The sequence below is a fragment of the Tamandua tetradactyla genome, chromosome 1 (assembly GCF_023851605.1).
Source record: "Tamandua tetradactyla isolate mTamTet1 chromosome 1, mTamTet1.pri, whole genome shotgun sequence".
In the NCBI taxonomy this organism is placed as follows: Eukaryota; Metazoa; Chordata; class Mammalia; order Pilosa; family Myrmecophagidae; genus Tamandua; species Tamandua tetradactyla.
The window spans coordinates 143,745,400-143,768,297 of NC_135327.1; the positions used below are offsets into that span (position 1 = coordinate 143,745,400).

Here is a 22,898-nt window from a genome sequence, read left to right on the forward strand (position 1 = left end):
CTGTTGCAAGAGACAAACACAGTCATTATATACTGATGAAGGAATCAATTCAACAAGAAAACATAATTATAAATAAATGGGTACCTAATAGCAGAACCCCAAACTATATGAATGAAATACTGCTTTTGTGAAAGCAGTCTGAGATATATTCACATAACATCCAAAGTATACAACCAATGGCTTTTAGTGTAAGAACACAGTTGTGCATTCATCACCAGTATCAATTTTACAATATATTTTTTAACTCCAAAAAGAAAGCCCCATACTCCAAACTGTCCTCTCTCAATCCCTCAATCCTTCCCAGCCCTACATAACCACCAATATAATTCTGTCTCTATAGATTTATTTATAGTTACATTTTATGTAAATAGAATCATACCATAAGTAGAACTTTATATCTAATTTATTTCCTTGGCATAATGTTTTGTTGATTCTTTTTTTTTAGAGAAGTTGCAAGTTTACCTAAAAGTACAATGTTCCCATATACCTTCCTATTGTTGACATTTTACACAAGTATGGTACCTTTGTTACAAATGATGAAAGAACATTACATTATTACTACTAACTACAGCCCACAGTTTGTATTAACTGTATTTTTTCCAATATAAAATCCTATTAACACCTTGCAATAGTGACATACATTTGTTACAATTAATGGAAAAACATTCTTACATTTGTACTATTAACAATAGTCATCATTCACCATAGGGTTCCCTGTATCATACAGTCCCATGTTTTATCCTCTTTCCATCTAGTAATATACACGATCCAAAACCTCCGCCTTCAACCAGATCACATATATAATTCAACACTGTTAATTACAAGTCTCAAAAGTGTGCTACCATCCCCAGTATTCATTTCTGAACATTTATAATCAACCTAGAAATTCTGCACAAATTAAGCATCAGCTCCCCATTCTCTACCCCCATTTTATCTCATTGTAATCTATAGTCTAGGATTATAACTGTATGAGTTACAATTAGTTCGTATCAGTGACATCATGCAATATTTCCCCTTTTATGTCTGGCTTATTTCACTCAATACAAAGTCTTCAAGGTTCATCCTCTATGTTGTCCCAAGAGGAGCAAGGCATGTGGCAATGTGGATGGACCTTGAGACCATGATGCTGAGTGAAATAAGTGAGACACAGAAGGACAGATGCTCTATGGTTTCGCCATTATAACTCTGATGGAGGTAATCTCAGAGGTTACAATGGACGCTGAGGTAAACAGAAACTAGAGACATGGGAAAGGCTACCCAATGTAGTTGAACTTGAGTGCAGAAGAATGGGTAGAGATGATGGTAACTAATTAGTGGGGTTATAAGCAACACTGCCATGTTGAGAGTTGAGTGTGACTGGGAGGGGATGTGTGGTACCATGTGTGTGGTACCATTTAATCCTACTGATTAAATCCCACAATTACAAATGGGTTCTCACATGAACTATTTCAAAGGTTTGATATTGGACAAAAAAATCAACACAGTAAAGGAGTATGGGGGAAACTAAAATTGCATGCTATGGCCAATAGTTAGAGGGAGAACATCAAAAGTACTATAGTACTGGGACTTCCGGAGAAGATGGCGGCTTAGTAAGACGCGCGGGTCTTAGTTCCTCCTCCAGAAAAGCAACTAAAGAAACAGAAACAATACAAAACAGCTCCCGGAGTCATGACAGAGACCAAAAAGACAGCGTACCCCATTCTGGAACAGCCGAACGGGCAGGGAGAATCTGCTGAATCTGCTGCGGTGAGATACCCGAGGGGCGCGCGTTTTCCCAGCCGGGGCGGCTGGCGACTGGGGTCCCCTCCACGCACGTGGCTCCCTGGTCTGACTGGGAACATTGGATAGCGGGGCCCTCCCGTCACGCTTGGCGTTTCGGGCCAGCTGGGCAATTAGGACCGGCACTCTCAGCGGCCAGCGACCCCCGCCTCCATGCGCGGTTTCCCGGGCCGACTGCCGTGCAGACAGACGAGCACCACGAGCGCCACCTACTGGGCAGGAAAAGAAAAACAGAGCCCAGAGATTTCACAGAAAAAACTTTCAACCAGCTGGGTCCCACACCCAGGGAAATCTGATCAAATGCCCAGACACCAGCAGAAAATAATGGATGACGCTCGGAAAATTGAAGATATGGCCCAGTCAAAGGAACAAACCAATAGTTCAAATGAGATACAGGAGCTGAGACAACTAATGCTGAATATACGAACAGAAATGGAAAAACTCTTCAAAAACCAAATCAATAAATTGAGGGAGGACATGAAGAAGACATGGGCTGAACAAAAAGAAGAAATAGAAAATCTGAAAAAACAAATCACAGAACTTATGGGAGTGAAGGACAAAGAAGAAAAAATGGAAAAAACAATGGATACCTACAATGGTAGATCTAAAGAGACAGAAGCTACAATTAGTGAACTGGAGGATGGAACATCTGAATTCCAAAAAGAAACAGAAACTATAGGGAAAAGAATGGAAAAACTTGAGCAGGGGATCAGGGAACTGAATGACAATATGAAGCGCACAAATATACGTGTTGTGGGTGTCCCAGAAGGAGAAGAGAAGGGAAAAGGAGGAGAAAAACTAATGGAAGAAATTATCACTGAAAATTTCCCAACTCTTATGAAAGACCTAAATTTACAGATCCAAGAAGTGCAGCGCACCCCAAAGAGAATAGACCCAAATAGGCGTTCTCCAAGACATTTACTAGTTAGAATATCAGAGGTCAAAGAGAAAGAGAGGATCTTGAAAGCAGCAAGAGAAAAACAATCTGTCACATACAAGGGGAACCCAATAAGACTATGTGTAGATTTCTCAGCAGAAACCATGGAAGCTAGAAGACAGTGGGATGATATATTTAAATTACTAAAAGAGAAAAACTGCCAACCAAGACTCCTATATCCAGCAAAATTGTCCTTCAAAAATGAAGGAGAAATTAAAACATTTATAGACAAAAAGTCACTGAGAGAATTTGTGACCAAGAGACCAGCTCTGCAAGAAATACTAAAGGGAGCACTAGAGTCAGATACGAAAAGACAGAAGAGAGAGGTATGGAGTAAAGTGTAGAAAGAAGGAAAATCAGATATGATATATATAATACAAAAGCCAAAATGGTAGAGGAAAATATTATCCAAACAGTAATAATACTAAAAGTTAACGGACTGAATTTCCCAATCAAAAGACATAGAATGGCAGAATGGATTACGACCCAGCAATACCACTGCTAGGTATCTACTCAAAGGACTTAAGGGCAAAGACACAGACGGACATTTGCACACCAGTGTTTATAGCAGCATTATCTACAATTGCAAAGAGATGGAAACAGCCAAAATGTTCATTAACAGACGAGTGGCTAAACAAACTGTGGCGTATACCTACGATGGAATATTATGCAGCTGTAAGACAGACTAAACTTATGAAGCATGTAATAACATGGATGGACCTAGAGAACATTATGCTGAGTGAGTCTAGCCAAAAACTAAAGGACAAATACTGTAAGGTCCCACTGATGTGAACCGACATTCGAGAATCAGCTTGGAATATATCATTGGTAACAGAGACCAGCAGGAGTTAGAAACAGGGTAAGATAATGGGTAATTGGAGCTGAAGGGATACAGACTGTGCAACAGGACTAGATACAAAACTCAAAAATGGACAGCACAATAATACCTAAGTGTAATGTAAATAGGTTGGAACACTGAATGAAGCTGCACCTGAAATATGGTTTTTTGTTTGTTTGTTTGTGTGTTTGTATCTTTTGTTTCTGTTTTTTTTCTTTTTCCTTTTTATATATATATATATTATTAGTATTATTATTTTAATTCTCTTCTCTATATTAACATTCTATATCTTTTTCTGCTGTTTTGCTAGTTCTTTTCCTAAATCGAAGCAAATGTACTAAGAAATGATGATCATACATTTATGTGATGATACTAAGAATTACTGAGTGCATTTGTAGAATGGAATGATTTCTAAATGTTGTGTTAATTTCTTTTCTTTTTTTTGATTAATAAAAAAAATTAAAAAAAAAAAAGTACTATAGTACTGTCAGGGGTGACTAATTGGAGGCCAGGGACAAGTGCTAAGGGGTAGTTTTGATTTAATATTTGGTAAAGCTGTCTTTGTTGGTTCCTTGTCTCTATGGACCAATGAAAACTGTCTAAAAGAGTACTGCGGATTGTACAATCAAGTGAAGATACACGTAAGACATGCCTTGTTTATTTTGGACATTATCCAAAATAATGGACGGATGGATGAAGGGAGCCAAAGGGTGATGCAACTGAGAAGTAGAATGACAAATGGTTATACATTTATATGATGGAATATGGTGCAACTACAAAAATGATGGCCGTCGGGAGGTACATGATGAACTGAATATACCTTGGGGACAATGTGTTTTGCAAAATAAGCCAGAAACAAAAGAACATATAAGTCAGGATCTCTTTCAGAAAACAGTTATAAGAAAATTGGAGCCTAGATTGTGGGCTCTTATAGCAGCCACACTTCATCTGAAGTTGTAAGTGTATTTCTAGATTCTGAGACACTGCTATATTTGTATCATGTATTTCCCTGGAACTTGTGGCACGTAAGACCCAGAAATGGAGTGCAGCAGCCCTGAAAGTTAGCACAGCTATATACAACAACATCAAAGTAACTGAAAAAGAGATCAGGCCTCAATTAGAGATAAAGATGAAACCAATTAGGTAGGGAGTAAGGTAAGTAAGAATACAGGGTAAAAGATGATACTGTACTCTAGACCTTCACCTACTGTATGATACCAAAGGCAGAGAAGCTTATTGTGTCTAGAACCTAAACTCTGTAACATACAAAGTAAATCAAAACTTGTCCGGATAGCTCATTTAAACAACCCAAACCTCGTAGCCCATAATGCAAACAAGGCCTTCTAATTCTGCATAGTTTAATGTAATACCCACATGGTGGGCTGATAATTTACAAGTACTGATATAGGGGGGAGCACAGGTGGTTCAGTGGTAGAATGCTCGCCTGCCATGCGGGAGACCTGGATTTGATTTCCAGCCCATGTATGACACAACACCCTGCCCGCCAAGCTCTCCCCACCTCCACACACACACACACACACACACAAAGTATTGGTAGAGTCCCTTAATGGTCCGAAGGGAGAAAAAAATGAAACTATTGAACATTCCCATCTGGGAAAATCCAGGTACCCTTTAAACTATTGGGGATTCCCAAGAAAATAGGACAAGCCCTTGATCTTAAGGCTTGCCCTTGTGAAACTTATTTCTGTAACAGAGAAACCGAAACTACCTATAATCAGGCCAAAGAGTTCCTTCCAAGAAACCTCTTTTGTTGCTCAGATGGGGCCCCTCTCTCTAAGACCAAATTTGCACTGAAAATCATTAGCCTCCCCACTGTGTGGGACATGACATCCAGGGGTGAAAGTCTCCCTGACAATTTGACACATGACTCCTAGGGAAGAGTTCGACCCTGGCACCGTGGGATCAACAATGCTTCTGGACTAAAAGGTGAAGAGAAGTGTAATAAAATGAGGCATCAGTGGCTAAGAGAGATCAAGCAGAGTCAAGAGACTATTCTGGAGGCTACTCTCTATGCAAACTTCAGTTACACCCTGCTAACTTGCATGGTCTGCTAAACCCCAACCAGTATCACTCCTGTTAACTCTTAAGAAGACCTAGGGCTCAAACTGAGACTTTATAAAAGTCTCATGCACTAAATTTTTATTTCTGGAACCTATAATTTCCAGAGGGTTACTAGGCCAGCTAAATCCTGAAACCCAGACAGACCAGTCCCTCCAAGATTATCAACTATTTACACTCCTCCTATTCTTTAGTGCTGACACCCCTTCTCAATGTGAAAAATTCAGAATAGGTATCGCCTAAAGAACTCTATAGTTTGGGAGAAGGATCAAAGGAGGAGGAAAAGACATAACAGAGAAAATAGGATTTAACAAATGAGTACGAATGCTGAATCACTATAATGATACTTCTTCTAGCCTCCAGTGTTTTAGAGTTGCTAGAAGGAAAAATCTGAAATAGTGGACTGTTAACCTATAACAAACTGAAATCTGTTCTCTAACTACTTATTGAGGCATACTTTGAAAATGATTGCTTTTTCTTTGTGTGTATGTGTACATATATACATATATATATTCCATAATAAAAAACAAAAGGACAATGCCATCCTGACCAAAAGGGGGATAAGAAGTGGAACAAGTAAGAGAATTCAAACAGAGTCACTGTACAGAAGCTATACTGGAGGTCACTCTTATACGTGTGTTTCAGTTAGATATTGCCACCTATCATAAATTGCCAGACCCCAACCAAAACCATTCCAGCCAATCCTAAAGAACACCTAAGGCATTAAAGAGAACACCTAAGATTCTACAATGGTTCCATGCACTAGGGTAACTCTCCAAGACCTCCAATCTCCAGATGGGTCCTTGGAACAGATAAGTCCTGAAATGCAGAACATCAACTAGTTCCATCCCCCTATTCCATATTATCAATAGCCCTTCCAACATGAAAAGGTTAGAATGGGTATAATTCAAATACACCTAAAGAGTGGGACAAAGAGCAAAGGAGATGATAGAGTTATACAGAGAAGGTCAAGTTTAACAAATGTATATGACTGCTGATTCATTATACTGATACTGCTTTTAGCCTGCAGTATCTTACAGCAGCTAGAAATAAAACCTAAAATTGTGGAACTGTAACCCATATCAAACTCTGAAATCTGCTCTATAACTAAATGTTAAGAAGTACTTTGAAATGTATTGCTTTTATGTATAATTGTTACTTAAAGAGAAGGAGGAGAGTAACAGAGAAGATAGGATTTAATAAATGAGTATGAGTGCTGAATCATCATCATTGATATTTCTGGTAGTTTCCAGTGTCTTGGAGCAGCTAGAACAAAAAAACAAAAAATCATGGACCCATACCAAATTTTAAAATCTGTTCTATAACTACTCCTTAAAACATAATTGGAAATGTATTGCTTTTTTGTATATATGTTATATTTCACAATAAAAAAAAGTTTTAATAAAGGGACAAATATTGCATGATTTGACTTACATAAACTACTTAGAATAAGCAAATCCATAGAGACAAAGCACAACACTGTTTCTAAGTGGGGGAGGGCGGGGGCAGGGAATTTATTTCTAAATGACTAGGAGTTTGGGGTTGAGATGATGAAAAGACTCTGTAAATAGATGTGGCCTTTTCTAAGCCAACTTGGCAGGTGAACTCACTGCCCTCCCACCCCCGCCACGTGGGACATGACTCCTAAGGGTGTAAATCTCCTTGGCAACATGGGACAGAAATCCTAGGATGAGCCAGAACCCAGCATCAAGGGACTAAGAAAGCCTTCTTACTAAAACAGGGAAAAGAGAAATGAGACAAAATAAAGTTTCAGTGGCTTGAGAGATTTTAAACAGAGTCGAGCGGTTATCCCAGAGGTTATTATTATGCATTAATATAGATAACCCTTTCTAGCTTATGGTGCATTGGAATGACTGGAGGGAAGTACCCAAAATTGTATTTCAGTAGCTTTGATTCTTGAAAACAATTGTGTAAAGTTATAACTTTTACAATGTAACTGTGGGACTGTGAAAACTTTGTGTCTGTTGCTCCTTTTATCCAGAGTATCAACAGATGAGTAAATAAAATATGGATTAAAAAATAAATAAATAATGGGGGACAAAGGGTAAAATAAACTGGGTAGATGAAAATACTAGTGGTCAGTGGGGGGGGGGTAAGGTTTATGGTATGTATGAGTTTTTTCTTTTTTCTTTTTATTTATTTCTCTGGAGTGATGCAAATGCTCTAAAAAAATGATCCCGGTGATAAATACTTAACTGTGTGATGATATTGTGAGTCACTGATTGTACACCATGTATGGAATGTATGTGTGTGAAGATTTGTCATTAAAAATGTTTAAAATAGGGCAATGCAACGGTGGCTCAGTGGCAGAATTCTAGCCTGCCATGCCAGATTCCCAGTGCCTGCCCATGCAAAAAATAAATAAATAGATAATAAAAAAATAAATAAGAATTAATTTTAAAAAACAGCATGGTAGTGGAAAAGGATGGACATGCAGACCAATGTAATCAAATTGAGAGTTCAAAAATAGAACCCCACATCTATGGGCAATTGATTTTTACAAGGTTAACCAAGAAAAAATTATCTTCAACAAATGGTGCTGGGAGAACTAGATATTCATATGCAAAAGAAAAAAGGAGGACCCCTATATCTCACACTATATACAAAAATTAACTCAAAATGGATCAAAGACCTAAAGAAGAATCAGGATTATAAAACTTCTAGAAGAAAACGTAGGGAAGCATCTTCCAAATCTTGTGTTAGGCAATGGTTTCTTACCCTTTATACACAAAGCATAAGAAAGAAAAGAAAAAATAGATAAGTAGGACTCATCAAAATTAAAAACTTTTTTTTTAATTAAAAACTTTTGTGCCTCACAGGACTTTATCATTAAAGTGAGAAAACAACCTCTAGAATGGGAGAAAATATTTGGAACTCACATATGCAATAAGGTTTAACATCCAGAATACATAAAGAAATCCTATAACTCAACAATCAAAAAAAAAACCAGCCCAATTAAAAATTGAGCAAAACACTTGAATATGCATTTCTCCAAAGATGCTATTCAAATGGCAAAAAAAGCACATGAAAAGGTACTCAACATCATTAGCTAGTAGGGAAATGCAAATCAAAATCACAATGAGATTCATACCCACTAAAATGGTTAATATTAAAAAACAGAAAATTACAAGTGTTGGAGAGGATGTGGAGAAACAGGAACACTAATTCATTGCTTATAGCAATGTAAAATAATGCAGCTGTTATGGAAGACAGTTTAGAGATTCCTTAGAAGGTTAAGTATAGAATTACCATATGACCTAGCAATCCCTCTACTAGGTACATATGCAAAAGAACTGAAAACAGGGACTTGAAGAGATAATGGCACACCAATGTCCACAGTGGTATTATTCACAATTGCCAAAAGATGGAAGCAACACAAGTGCCCATCAACCGATGAATGGATAAACAAAGCATGGTATACATACACGATGGAATACTATTCAGCATTAAAAAGGAATGTCATGTACTCATACACATGAGAACATGGATGAAGGTGGAAGACATCATGTTGAGTGAAATATGCCAAATAAAAAAGGAACAAATACTGTATGTCCTCACTGATATGAAATAATTAGAATAAGCAAACTCACAGACTAAAATATTGGTCTAAAATATTGGTTACCAGGGGCTGGGTTGGGGTGGGGAATGGGGGTAAGGCTTAAATTGTACAGAATTTTATTTGGGTGGATCAAAAAGTTTTGGAAATGGAGGCAGACAAGGCAACACAACATTGTGAATGAAATTAAGTGCACCAAATTATGTATGTGAATGTGGTTAAAACAGGAAATTTTAGGTCATATAAATGTCACTAGTACAAAAAGTAAAAGAAAAAACAAGACTGCACAACACCATGAATCTACTGAAAATGACACACTATAGTTAATTTACTACAATCATAAAAATTTTCTTTCATAAATTTTAACAAATACAGCACAGTAACGCAAAGGGTTAACAGCAGGGTTGTATATGGGGGAAAATAATAACGCACCCTAATGTAAACTACTAACTGTAAATAATAGTACAATTACAATGTCTTTGATCAATTGTAACAAAGGTGCCATGCTAATGCAAAGTGTTTTTAATAGGGAAAATATATAGGAACTTTATCTTGTACATGGTTTTTCTGTAATCCTACAATTTCTTTAATGAATTTTTTTTTTCAAGTGATACTTCCAAGTGTGGACAAAGATGTGGAACAACTGAAACCATCATAAATCGCTAGTAAAGCAGTTCAATCAGAACTGTTTATAGTAAAGTCTGGAGTAGAAAAAAATTTGCTTTGCAATAACTATTAAAGCTAAACATACTCCTATGTTTACACACACCCTATGATACACCATTGCTATGGAATATCCTCAAGAGAAATGAATACAAATGTCCACAAAAGAAGACGTACAAGAATGTTATAGCAGCTATATTCTTAATGACAAAAAACTGAAGAACAACAAAAAATACCTATCAACAGAAGAATGGACAAGGAACTTGTGCTATATTCACCCAAATAATAATTCATGGCAATTAACACAGAATGAACTATTGGTACTACTGGTACATGCAATGACATGGACAAATTTCAAAGATATTAAGTCGAATAAAAGAACCCAGAAACAAAAGTGTATTCTTTATGATTTCATTTATATGAAGTTCAAGAACAGGCAAAACTAATCAATAATGAAAGACACCAAAATAGTAGTTGCCTCTGGGTGGCAGAGCATTGGAACTTGATGGAATTAGAGAAGGATTCCCATATCTTGATCTGGGTGGTGAATATACAGGTACAAATAAACATTTTAAAAAAACACCAAGCTGTACACTTAAGATGAGTATACCCTATGTACTTTACTATACACACATACACATATATACATATAGTCTAAAAAGATAATTCTGCAAAAAAACTATCTGATTTTCTATCAAGACCATATTTGCATCACTTAAAAAGCAACACAAAAAATTTAAAAACATAATTTAAAAAAAAAGCAATATAACTAGAGAACCTAATCAAGAGGGCAGAGTGAGACAGTTCAGGGCTCCATCTCCTACAGAAGCTGTGAACAACCAGTAGGAACTGGCAGAAAACATCTCTCTAAAAGCTCAAGAAAACAGTTAAAGGATTACAGTAATAAGGTAAGTGCTCAATGAAGAAAAAGTCCACTTAAAAGCAGCAGGATCTCCCGGAACCCTAGCTAGTCCTATCGCCATCCCTTCCCTAGCTCCACAAGGCCTGTACTCCCAGTGCAGACCCCTGGTTCCAGATCCAGAGGGAGCAGAGTAACCCTCAGCACATGCTGGAAGCATGTATGTCTGGCTCAACCTGGTTATTGTGGCGTGAAGTACTTGCTTTCCCAGAACTTGCCCTGTATGTAGACGGCAGCTCACAGAGCTCTCCTACAGATTGCTGTGGGAATATAGTCAAGTTGTGCTGCCTGGCACAAGGGGTTGCTTTCAGTATAAAACTGTTTCATAGGGAAGTGGGGACATTCATATCTGCATAAATAGGGAATTCCTAGGGAAATCCAAGAGTGCTCAAGACAAAAGGCATGCACAAAAAGGACCAGAGAGGCCTTTACGCCTTGGCCTGGAGCTATTCTCATTGCACAGAAAAGCTCTGAAGGACGATACTTGCACAGGTCAATCTGCAGAGACTGAGAAAGGTGCTTCCTTTTCTTTCATCCTTTTTGTTGTTGTTGTTGGCTCCTGGTACATAAGGAAAATTGGTCATAACACCAGTTGGATACAAGCTTAAGAAGCCACTGATAACACATTAAAATATCAAAATAATCAGAATGCAAAAAGATTACAAAATATACAACAAACAGAGAGCAATGGCCCACACGAAGGACAAGATTAAGGCATCAGAAACCATCAATGAGAAGTACCAGACCATGAACTTTTCAGCTACAGACTTTTAGCAAAATGGTCCTAAACATGCTAAAAGAGAGAAAGGAAAACATGGTCAAAGAACTAAAGGCAATCAGGAGAAAGAGAGATGAAAACAAACAGAGCATAATAAAGTAATGAAAAGGAACCAAACAAAGCTGAGGATCACAGTAACAAAAATTTAAAATTCTCTAGAGGGGTTCAGCGGCAGATTAAAGTTGGCAGAAGGAAGAATCAGTGAACTTGAAGATTAGACAACTGAAATTACCCAGTCTGGAGAACAGAAGAAAGAAGAAAAGTGAACAGAGCCTAAGGAACTTGTAGGACACCATCAAGCATACCAATGTATACACTATGAGGGACCTAGCAAAAAAAGAAAGAGAAAAAGGGACAAAGAGAATATTCAAGGAAATAATGGCTAAAAACAACCCAAATTTCTTAAAATACATGAATATACACATCCAAGATGTTCAATGAACTCCAAAGAGGCTAAAATTAAATAGACCAACAATGGGCTAAATTATGATCAAACTGCTGAATGCCAAAAATAAAGAACTCTTAAAGCCACAAGAGAGAAGCAATAAGATTAAAGGCTGATTTCACATCAGAAACCATGGGTGCAAGACGGCATCATTATGAAGACATAGTTTTAAAGGGCTAAAAGCAAAAAAATTTCAACCAAGAATTCTGACAAAACTGTCTTTCAAAATTTAGGAAGGGCTTTAGGACATTGCCAGGTAAACAAAAGCTGAGGGACTTTGTCACCACCAGACCGGCCCTACAAGAAACACCAAAGGGAGTTCTGCAAGTTCCCAGCAAAGAACAATAGACAATTGACTGAGGCCACATGAAGAAAAATGATCTCCAGCAAAGATAACAGCATGGGTAAATATAAATGTCGGTACTATGCATTTTTAATTTGTAACTCTACACTTAACTTCCTACAGGATCTAAAGTGCTAATGCAAAAAAATATGATAAAATCAATGATTTTGGACTCATAATGTATAAATATGTTATTTGTGACGAGAACTACATAAAGATTGGAGAACAGAGACATACAGGAACATAGTCCATGTATACTATTGAGTTAAGTTTGTATTGAAGCCAACGAGATTGTTATAGATTTAGGATGTTAAATTTAAACCCCTGGTAACCACAAAGAAAATATCAGAATATGCAAACTCATAGAGAAAGGAGAATACAGGTAACCAGGGTGGGGACAGGGGCAAAAAGGAGTTAATACAAAATGAATGTACTAATGAAAAATCAGTGTTTCTGTCTTAGGTGAAGGAAGAATTCTAATAATGTCTGGGGGTAGGGTACTACAATACTGTGAATGTAATTAATCCTACTGACTGTATGCTTGGGAGGGTTTGGGGTGGGAAGATTTATGCTTCATAAAAGTTTCCACAGTCAAAAAAAAAAGAGCAACTAAGGAGATAACAACTGAATGCAATAAATGATACTGGGTGGGATCTAGGAATGGAGGAGAAAAAGCTCAAAATAGTCTCAGGACATTAAAAAAATGGACTATAGAACGTAAACTTTATATCAATGTTAAATTTCTTGTGATAACTGCACTTAAGGTGATTATGTAACTGAATATCCTTGTCCAAAGGAAATGTCCATGGAGGTATCATGTGTCCAAAGATTATGATGTGTGCGACCTGCTATCAGAAGTTCAGAAAATAGATAGGTAGACAGATAGACACATGACAGAATGATATGGTATAGTTGACAAAAGTTAAATTTGGTGATCTGGGTATTGGGGTATGGGGTTACGTTAGAGTTCTCTACTTGGGGGTTATATTATTTTTTCAACTGTCCTGTAAATTTGAAATTATTTCACAACACAATATTAAAGAAAAAAAATAAGTCCATACCGTTTTAGAAAAGAATGCTAATATCAACAAAGGTCTCTTCCTGTTACAGTGCTCCAAACAGTAATGAATGGTCCATTTACACAGTGATCTCTCCTACTTGCCAGCCAATAGTAGGCTTCATTTATTTTAACTTTCCTAGCATCTACAAACTGCCTAACAAATGGTATTTGCTTCATATGTGTTTGTTGTATTGAACTGTTAAGCTGTTAAGCAAAAATGTTTGTTGAATAAGCAACCGTGTAACAAAATAAGTACTCAGCTTCCAAAGAAGTATTTCAAAATCACAGGCTTGGGTGGTGCAACAGTGGCTCAGTGACAGAATTCTTGCCTGCCATGCCAAAGACCTGGATTCGATTGCCAGTGCCTGCTCATGCAAAAAAAAAAAAAAAGCCAAAATCACAGGCTTGTGAGACTGAATTTATACTACAAGGAAGGAAGGGATGTAGATGACCTAACAAGGACAGAACTTGTACCACTATATTCCAAAACTGCGTTACTTATGATTCACTGACCCAGTGTCAATACCATCAATCCCATGGCTATCATTTATTATTTTCTGCAGCAGTCAAAACCCATACTATCAAGAAACAAGAAAGCAATAGAAGGAACCACATACCAACAAAAAAGCCAAAAGCCCAAAGGAGTCATTACCATCCATCAATTCATCAGCAACAGTACACACACATATCATAGATATGCAGAGAAGAGAGAAACAAACAGAACATGAAAAGACCAATGTACCAAATTGTCATAAAGTCAGGGAAAAAAAAAAGAGTGCTCTGGCAATTGTATTTCTGGGTATTTACCCCATAGAAATGAAAACTTATGTACACATAGAAACCGACATTAAATGCTCAGCAGCTTTATTTGTAAGAGCCCAAAACCAGAATTACAAAATATCCTCCAATAGGTGAATGGATAAACAAACAACAGTGCATTTATACCACTGGATACTAGACAGCAGTAAAAAGGAATGAACTACTGATATATACAACAAAACGGAGAAATTTCAAGGGCATTACGCTAAGTGGAAAAGAAGTAAATCTAAAAAGGCCACATACTATATTGCCCATTTATACAACATTCTCAAAGTGCCAAAAGTACAGTGATGGAGAGCAGATCAGGTGTTAGGGCTGCTTGTCAGGTGTTAGGGCTGAGGGGACTATGTGGCTACCAAAAGGTATGAAGAGTAACGAGTTTCTTTATGGTGAAGAAATAGCTCTGTATCCTGACTGTGGTAATGACTGCACCAATTTACACATATGATAAAATCTACCAGAACTATACACACAGATACAAATGCAAAGAATGGATGTAAAGACTGGAGAAGTACGAATAAGGTCTTCCTTGTGTTAACGGTGCTGTACCACTGTCAAATTCCCAGTTTTAACAATGTTCTATGTTTGGTAGGATAGTACCATTGGAAAAAGCTAGGTGAAGAGTACATGGGAATTCCGTACTATTTTTGCAACTTTTGTGAACCTTAAACTATTTCAAAATTTTCATTTTAAAGAAAGAATTAAAAAATACATTTACAGCCAAAAAAAAAAAAAAATCCAAATGTCCATCAACTGATGTACAAATAAAATGTGGTATAATCACACAATGGAACATTATTTAGCAAAAACTGAATGAAGTACTGATTCATACTATAACTTGAATGAACCCTGAAAACATTAGGCTTAGTGAAAGAAGCTAGTCACAAAAGGCTATATATTGCACAATTTCATTATTATGTAATATTTAGAATAGGCAAGTCCATGGAGATAAAAAGTAGATTAGCAGTTGTCAGGGGCTGGGGAAAGAGAAGAATGGGGAGTGACTGCTAATAGATATTGAGAGTTTCTTTTTGGAGTGATGAAAATATTGTGGGAATTATAGTAGTGAGGGTTGTATAACTTTATTAACAAGCTAAAAATAAGTGAAGTGTATACTTTACAAGGATAAATTTTATGCCACGTGAATTATGTCTCAGTAAAAAAAGTGTATACAAAAAGAAAATGAGACATTAAAAAAAATTACCTACATATACACATGATCCAGGGCAAAAAAATCTATCCCATGCTATCAGATTTAGCTAATTCATAAGATTCATGATTGAATGATATTGTAGTTCCTCCCCGCTGCCTGTTACCCACAAAGCAGCATAATTAATAATTAGTGAACTAAACTCAATAGAACAATCTGAAGAGGCTAAAATTCTTACTCCGCTGAGTAAAGAAATCTTAAATCTTATTTCTGACAGCTACAAATTCTGGTGTCCTAAAAAACCCATAAGGTCTGGTTCCATTCATAAAAGATCACAGAACTGAACTGAAATAAAATTAATGAAACGTCAGCTTGCATATATAAGTACATAACGACAAAAGTAGATCAGATTACATCAAGCCAGGCCCACACAGGCCCATGTGTTTGCCAGTTACCCTATTAGACCCATCACTCCTTTTCCTCCTCTGGAGAATTAATCAAAAAGCAAAACACTGAATTCTGTTCCAAACTACGCTGTGTGACCTTAACCTCTGCTGTCTGTGAAATGAGGAATACCTCTGAGACTACTAGGTCCTTTTATCAAGTCTCTCCAGTGCCACTCCTTTCACCCCCTACAGCAAGTCACTTACAGAAAGCTGGCTCCCAGATTCCACTCTTGCTCCCCACCCCCACAATCCATTTCCCACAAAATGATTGACTCTTACCTCCCAGCAACCACTCTGTACCACTGCAGCCACCCTGGCCTTTGGTTCCTCAAACACTCCTGCCCATTACTCCCCCGGGACTTAGCCCCACTTTCATCTCCTCCTCTTTCTACTTTATGCTCAAAAGTCATCGCCATTGGGAGTTAAGAGCATAGACTCTGGTTCGAGACTGCCTAGATTTGGCTTAATAACTGGGCATGTTATTAAGCCTGTGTTCACTTCCTCATCTGTACAATGGTGATAACAACAGTGGCTACTTCATATCACCGTCACAAAGTATAAGCTTGGTGCAGGGTTTGAATGTTATCTATCATTATTATTACTTAAGGTGTTTCATCTTAATTTTCTTCCTACCCCTCAGCACTCTTAAATTATTAAATTTTCTTCATTTGTTGTTCTTTTTGTTGATCCCTCCAAACAACCACAGAATTTAAGCTTCAAGAGGACCTTTGGCTTGTTCAAAGCTATATCACCACCTCCGAGAAGAGACATTCAAATACTTGCTGAACATATGAACAATTAAATCATATCAAGCATTTCTTTAAAATACTAATGTTTTGATTCAAAGAATTAAGTGAAAAATCCCTCAATCAGTTAAATAATTGGGCTGGTCTTCCTCTTGCTAAGTAACTCGCAGACCCACCAGTTTATTTACTCATTAGCTGGGCTTCTCCCCCTCAAATCTTATCACATGTATACAATACACAGTAGAAGAAATCTGTAAATTAATCTGTGAGAGTAAAAGCTGAATACTGTGGATATATTCTAATTTATTATAAACATACCACATAAATCCAAACTGCAGCACACCATAAAAAGGCTCTTGGCCATTAGGAAAGTCATACCCTGAAATATGAAAATATGAAATACATGTTGACTTATTTAATTAAAATCGTTTTTCTACATGTATGCATATATAATACCCAAAAACATAATATACATACACACAAAGCTATTCACAAAATGCAGCCATGCTTTTTCTCAACTCCTTTTTACATTTCTGAACATAAAGAGCTTTGTGGAAATAAAACCAATGGTTTGAACTGAAAGCTGTTGTTAAAACCCAGTACTCATTTAGGATCCTAAGTTCTCCTTACTTCTGGGCTAAGCTTCTGTTACTCACTGAAGTTTTTATTGAAAGTTAGCAGTAATTTTTTAAAGCACAAACTACCAAAAATCCATTGCATCTTAATAGCTCAAGAATCCAAGACCCAATTTCACCAAATCTTCACACCCTTAATAAGTACTTTTTCTTTACTTTAATAACTTAAGAGATGCATTTTTATTTCGACATCCACATTTCATGAAACTCTAACAGTACTTTAGAATTATGTTCCGTTTTAAATGAACAAAATCCTGTCACAGTATACTACCACATTAATAACGACTTAGCCAGTTTTCTTAAACCTCGCCAATGGGTATGAAAGTTCACTGGGCAGAGACCAAGGCGAACATGAAGGAAAAAAACACCTGTAAGTGCTGCGGGTTAGCCCCCCAAAGTAAACAAACAAGAAATGCTTTGTAATTTTATTTAAAGATGATCAATTCTCTTCCCCCACAGCCCCAAAAACGCCACCCAGAATATTTTTGCTCAAAAGTAAGAACGAAGTAGCAAATGTAGAGAAAGAAGGAGGAAATACTTCTAGATCAGAAAAACTAATCGCAAAAAAAAAAAAAGAAAGAAAGAAACAAGAAAAAGGGGCGGCGCTCTGTGGTCTCCTAGCAGCTCTCCAGGAAAGGCTTCTCGGGCACCGGACGCTCCAACTCCAGTAGGCCGCCAGGCTGGAGGTGGCTGGCTGGCTGGCTGGCACGTTTTAAATATCACCGCCCTATGCTTCAACTCCCGGGCACAATGAAGGGCTAAAAGGCGCGCCAGGGACCGCCCCCCCCCGCCCGCGCACACGCCCACCAGCCCCGCGCAGCCCGCAAGCTGAAGTCAGGCTCGACTCGAGCATAAAGTTTGGAACGAAAACCCGAGCGCTCAAACGCACTGGTCTCGGGGTTGAACTCGCGCCAAGAACACGCCCGAGGCAAGCCACTTGACAACCAGCTTGGGTTTTCAGCAGAAAGGCCGAGAGGCGGGGGTTGGAGAGGAAGAGAAGGCAATACACACTCTCTCCCGCACACTCGGCGCCTCTTCCTCTTTCGCCCCAGTCACCAGGTGGGAGCCTCTCAGCAGCCTCTCTCGCACCGGGCGCGCCGGGAATGGGGACGCCACCGCCCCTCCAGAGAAGGGCCCGCGCCCCCGACCTCCGGGCCAGCTCGGCGCGCAGGGAAGGGGTGCGCACGCCCGGCGCCTCCCACCCGCGGAGCCGAAGGGCCCGAGGGTACAAGGGGGTCCACGGGTGCTCGGCAAGCCGGCCACGGGTTCATGAGAGCCCCGCCCCCGCCCGCCCCTCCCCCCAGGCCGCCCGCGGGGCGCGCAGGAGCCGAGCGCCGGCGTCCCGGGAGATCAGCCCGCCCGCCGGGCCGGGAGATCATGGGCAACTTTCCCCCGCGCGGCCGCGGGCTCCCCCCGACTAGGCGGGTGCGGAGGCCCCAGGGGCGAACGCAGCGTGGACTCACTTTTTCGGATGTTTCTCTCTTTTCGGCCTCCGTTTTCGGGCCTGAATGGCCAGCACTGGGGGAAGAGAAGACACATTAACGGTCGGCAGCCGGCCTGCGGGGCCGCGCGGCCGGGAGGAAGGGACGGCGCGGGCCACTCACCTTTCCGAGAGCTCATCCTGACGCGGCGGAGGCGGGAGGCGGGGGGCGGGGGTCTTCAGCGGCTGCGGCGGCAGCGGCGGCGGCGACGCGGGAGCCCAGCCCGGCCGGCTGCAGCCTCCACTCGCTCCGCCACCCGGGAGGAGGCGGGAACCGCGCCTGCGCCGCCGCCGTTGCCGCCGCTCCCGCAGGGGGCCCGACAAGACCCGCCCCCGCCCCGCCCCCACCCATCCCACCCGCCCTACAGTTCCGACCCCTGCGCCCGCGCCCCTCCCGCTTTCTCCGCACCCACCCGCCCACCTGTACAGGAGTCATTCCGGCTCATAGCCTCTCCCACCGCAGCCGGCGGCCCGGGCCTCCGCCACCTGCGCCTCCACGTCTGGCCCAGACCGCCCTCTACTGTGAGGCACCCGGCCCCTGCGACCCTCCATTGCCAGTTACCACGTCGCCCTTCCGTACCCCGGCTGGTCGCTCCGCCCGCATCTCCATGAGCCCTTCCTTGACCAGTGCTTCCACGGGTCTCACACCACCTCTCTTCCCGCGGCCTCTTCTCTCCCTTTGCTCCTCTACATCCTTGCATCCCCATGAGCGCCGTTTGCTCCTCTCCAGCGAGCGTGGAAAGGGCACAGGACCAAAAAGAGCTAGGAAACCTGGATCTTGGCTAGCTGTGTGACCTTGGAGAAGTCACTTTTACCTCTCACTCTTACCTCTCTCCTCAGGATTGTATGAGTTTATTGAAGGAAAAGATGAAGATAGCATGGAAAGTAAGGTGAAGCTTTTGTACATGAATTGAAGCCCAGTTCGATAAATGCTACGTGTATAACAATTTAATACAACAAGCCCACCAAGTGGTTATTTTTTCCATCCTAAAATGAGGAAACGGAGTCCTGAAGAGGTTAAACAGTTTACCCAAGTCAGGATCAAAATTCAGGCCTGGCTGACTCCAAATTCTTGCCATCTTGCCAAGTTGCCTGATAAAGATGTGAATCAAGTTGGTGGTGGAACAGATGATAATTACAATTTATATAATTACAGTAGTTTTGAAACATATACGTCCTGAACATTTAGGCCCTCCTTGATTATACAATTTCATCTTTGACAGAACTGGTTAATCTCATTCTAAAAATAGTAACTCCAAGGGAACAGGAAGTCCATTTAGATTTTGAAACTTACTCAACTTTTTATTTTCAAAAATATCAAACCTACAGAAATCATGAGAAAAATATAATGAACACTCATATTCACCAATTTTTAACACTTCATCAAGTTTGCTTTATTTACTGAGCCTTTGTGTTTTTGTGTTACCCTTCACCCCTAAATATTTCAATATTTATCTCCTAAGAACAATGAATCTACATAACCAGAATTCCATTATCACCTCAGGAAAATTTAATGCTAATACAATAGGATTATCTGTACAATATAGGCTGTATTTGGGTTTTTTAAATGTCTGGTTTTTTTCCAATCCAGGATACAATTAAGGACCATGCATTGCATTTAGTTGTCATGTCTTTTGAAGCTCCTTTAGTCTACAGTAATTCCTGAGGTTTTTTTCTTTCTTTCTTTCATGAAAGTGAAATTTTTTTTTAAGAATCCAGTGCTACTATTTGGCAAAATATTCTTCAGTTTGGAGTGTCTGATTAGATTAAGGATACATCATTTTGTCAATTGTACTGTATAGGTGATATGTCTTAAGGACGTCATGTCAGAAGGGATATGAAGTCAGTTTGTTCCATTATTGTTGGGGACAATTAAAGTAGCATGTATAAATTCCACCCTCAGCGATGCCGGAAACATGCAACATGGCCGCCAGGGCTGAAACAAAGAACAGCCTAAACTATAATCAGCCTTCTTCACGGAAGTAATAGTAGTTCGCGCCTAAAGTTCGCGCCAAAAGTACTAACAGTACATCTGCCCTCTGCCCTAGCAACAGCAGCCACCAATCCCAGATCACCACCATCCCTACTAGCCACCCCCTCTCCTTCTAGAGTATATATACCCAGCCTCCTCAATAAACTTCTGCAGCTTGATCAGAATATTTGTCTTGCTGCCGTTCTTCGCGTCTCTTTGTCTCATGCCATTCTTCCCTCACAGGAGTTCGAGCCTCGGTTGATCGTCCCGTGGGCCGGGACACATTATTGGTGATGTTACATTTAATCATGTCTCCATGACAAAGGTACCTTTTTCCCTTTGTCTTTAGAAAGTAATCTGAGTTTTTTTAAAAAATGGGAAAAAGTATTTAAATAGACATTTCTCCAAGGAAGGTATGCAAATGGCCAGCAAGCTCCTGAAAAGATGCCGAACATCATTAGTCATTAGGATAATGCAGTCAAAATCACAGTGATATATCAGGTCATATCCACTGGGCTGGCCATAACAAAAAAAAAAAAAGGAGAATAAGTTGGTAAGAATGTGGAGATACTGGAACCCTTGTACACTGCTGGTGTGAATGTAAAATGGTACAGCTTCTCTGGTAAACAGTTTGGTTTGGTTCCTCAAAAAAACACAGAATTAACATATGACCTTGCTATTCCACTTCTACGTATATAACCAAAAGAGCTGATAACAGGGACTTGAATAGAAACTTATACATAATGTTCTTAGCAACACTATTAACAGTAGTCAAAATGTAGAAACAGTCCAAATGTCCACCAGCAGATGAATGGATAAACAAAATACAGCCTATACATACAATGGAAATATTATTTAGCCATAAAAAGGAATAAAGCACTGATACATGTGTTAACTTGAATAAACGTAAAAAAACATTAGGCTAAGTGAAAGAAGCCAGTGACTACTTAATGGATCTGGAGTTTATTTTTGGAGTGATAAAAGTGTTCTGGAACTAGAAAGAGATGGTGGATACACAACATTGTGAATGCACTAAATGCCACTGAATTGTTCACTTTAAAATGTGTTTATGTTATGTGAATTTCTCTTCAATTAAAAAAGATTATGTATGGGGTAATACTTCAAGCCTGTGTGAGTATCCTTTTTCCCAATAATCTTCAACCCAATGGTTAAGCATCCATTGATGATGCTTGCCTGAATCATTTATTACTAGAGTGATTATAGAGTAATGATTTTATAATCCTATCTATGTTAATCAAGTGGCATTCCCCTTTTATATCATCTATATCAGAAACCAAATAGTACTCTAATAGATTTGGCCAAATATCAACTTTGATGACCTCTTATGCTGGTTTAGAGCGGTTATGTACCCTAGAAAAGGCCATGTTCTTTTAGTCCACTCCTGTGAGTGCAGACCTGTTGTAAGAGGGACCTTTTGGTTAAGTTATTTCAACTGGCATGTGACCCACCCCATTCAAGGTGAGTCTTAATCCTTTTAATGGAAGTCCTTTATGAGAGGATAAAGGACATAAAAAGCCAAGAGTGCTCAGAGACAGAAACACCCAGAGAAGTTCGGATAGAACTTAGAAAAACACAGGAAATGATAAAAGAGGACCCACAGAAGCTCAGAGGGGAAGTTACTGAAACCAGGAGCTGAAAGCAGTGAAACCTGGGAGCAAAGGACGAGCAGACACTGGCCCTCTGCCTTGCTATCTGACAGGAACCCCAGATGCCAGTGACCTTTCTTCAGAGAAGATATCCTATTGAAGCCTTGCTGGGACATTTTCATGGCCTTAGAACTATAAATTTGTAAAAAAAAAACAAATCCCCATTGTTAAAGCCAACCCATTTATGGTATGTTCTGTTTTTGCAACTTTAACAAACCAAAACACCTCTCCTAATTCATCTGCACCTGCCTCAGAATGGTCAGCCAACCAAGTAAAAAAAAAAGTTCTCTGGTTCTTCATGCTGCCTCTTCCTCCTGGGTTTATTCTGTTTTGACTTGAACATTTTGTCAAATTCTTTCAAGATTTCCATCAACCTTGAAAATGGACCACCACTCTCATTCAGATGAAATTCACTGGAAACAACTTTATTTTCAAAGTAAAGATTTTCATCAAAATAAAAATCTGTTCTGTAACCTGACTTAATATTTTCAAGATCTGTTACTTTAACTCTGGTTAATAATGCAGCACCCCTTCATCCCCTTTTCCAAAGCATGCAGACACTTAT

General features: G+C 39.4%; 1 protein-coding gene and 1 pseudogene across 19 annotated transcripts in view; one reads left to right on the forward strand and one right to left on the reverse strand.

The window, feature by feature from the left end:
* The window catches only part of SRPK2 (SRSF protein kinase 2), a 341,198-nt gene that overhangs the window by 314,959 nt on the left and 3,341 nt on the right, over positions 1–22,898 (reverse strand). For 8 of the 19 annotated variants that reach the window (XR_013175857.1, XM_077160609.1, XM_077160531.1 and 5 more), the window contains exons 2-3: positions 18,678–18,732; positions 16,898–16,958 (exon numbers count right to left, since the gene is read on the reverse strand). The exons of 1 other annotated variant lie outside the window; for it this stretch is intronic. Coding sequence is in view for 8 of the 18 variants with exons in the window: in XM_077160609.1 (XP_077016724.1) it covers positions 16,898–16,955 (58 nt within the window). In the remaining 10 variants the exon portion in view is untranslated. Of the gene's footprint in view, positions 1–16,897; positions 16,959–18,676; positions 18,733–18,818; positions 18,868–22,898 lie in introns of those variants that run through there. 10 more of the 19 variants (XM_077160750.1, XM_077159670.1, XM_077159459.1 and 7 more) reach the window with 6 other exon arrangements.
* Positions 19,573–22,898, forward strand: part of LOC143681430 (LIM domain-binding protein 1-like) — a 40,466-nt pseudogene continuing 37,140 nt past the window's right edge.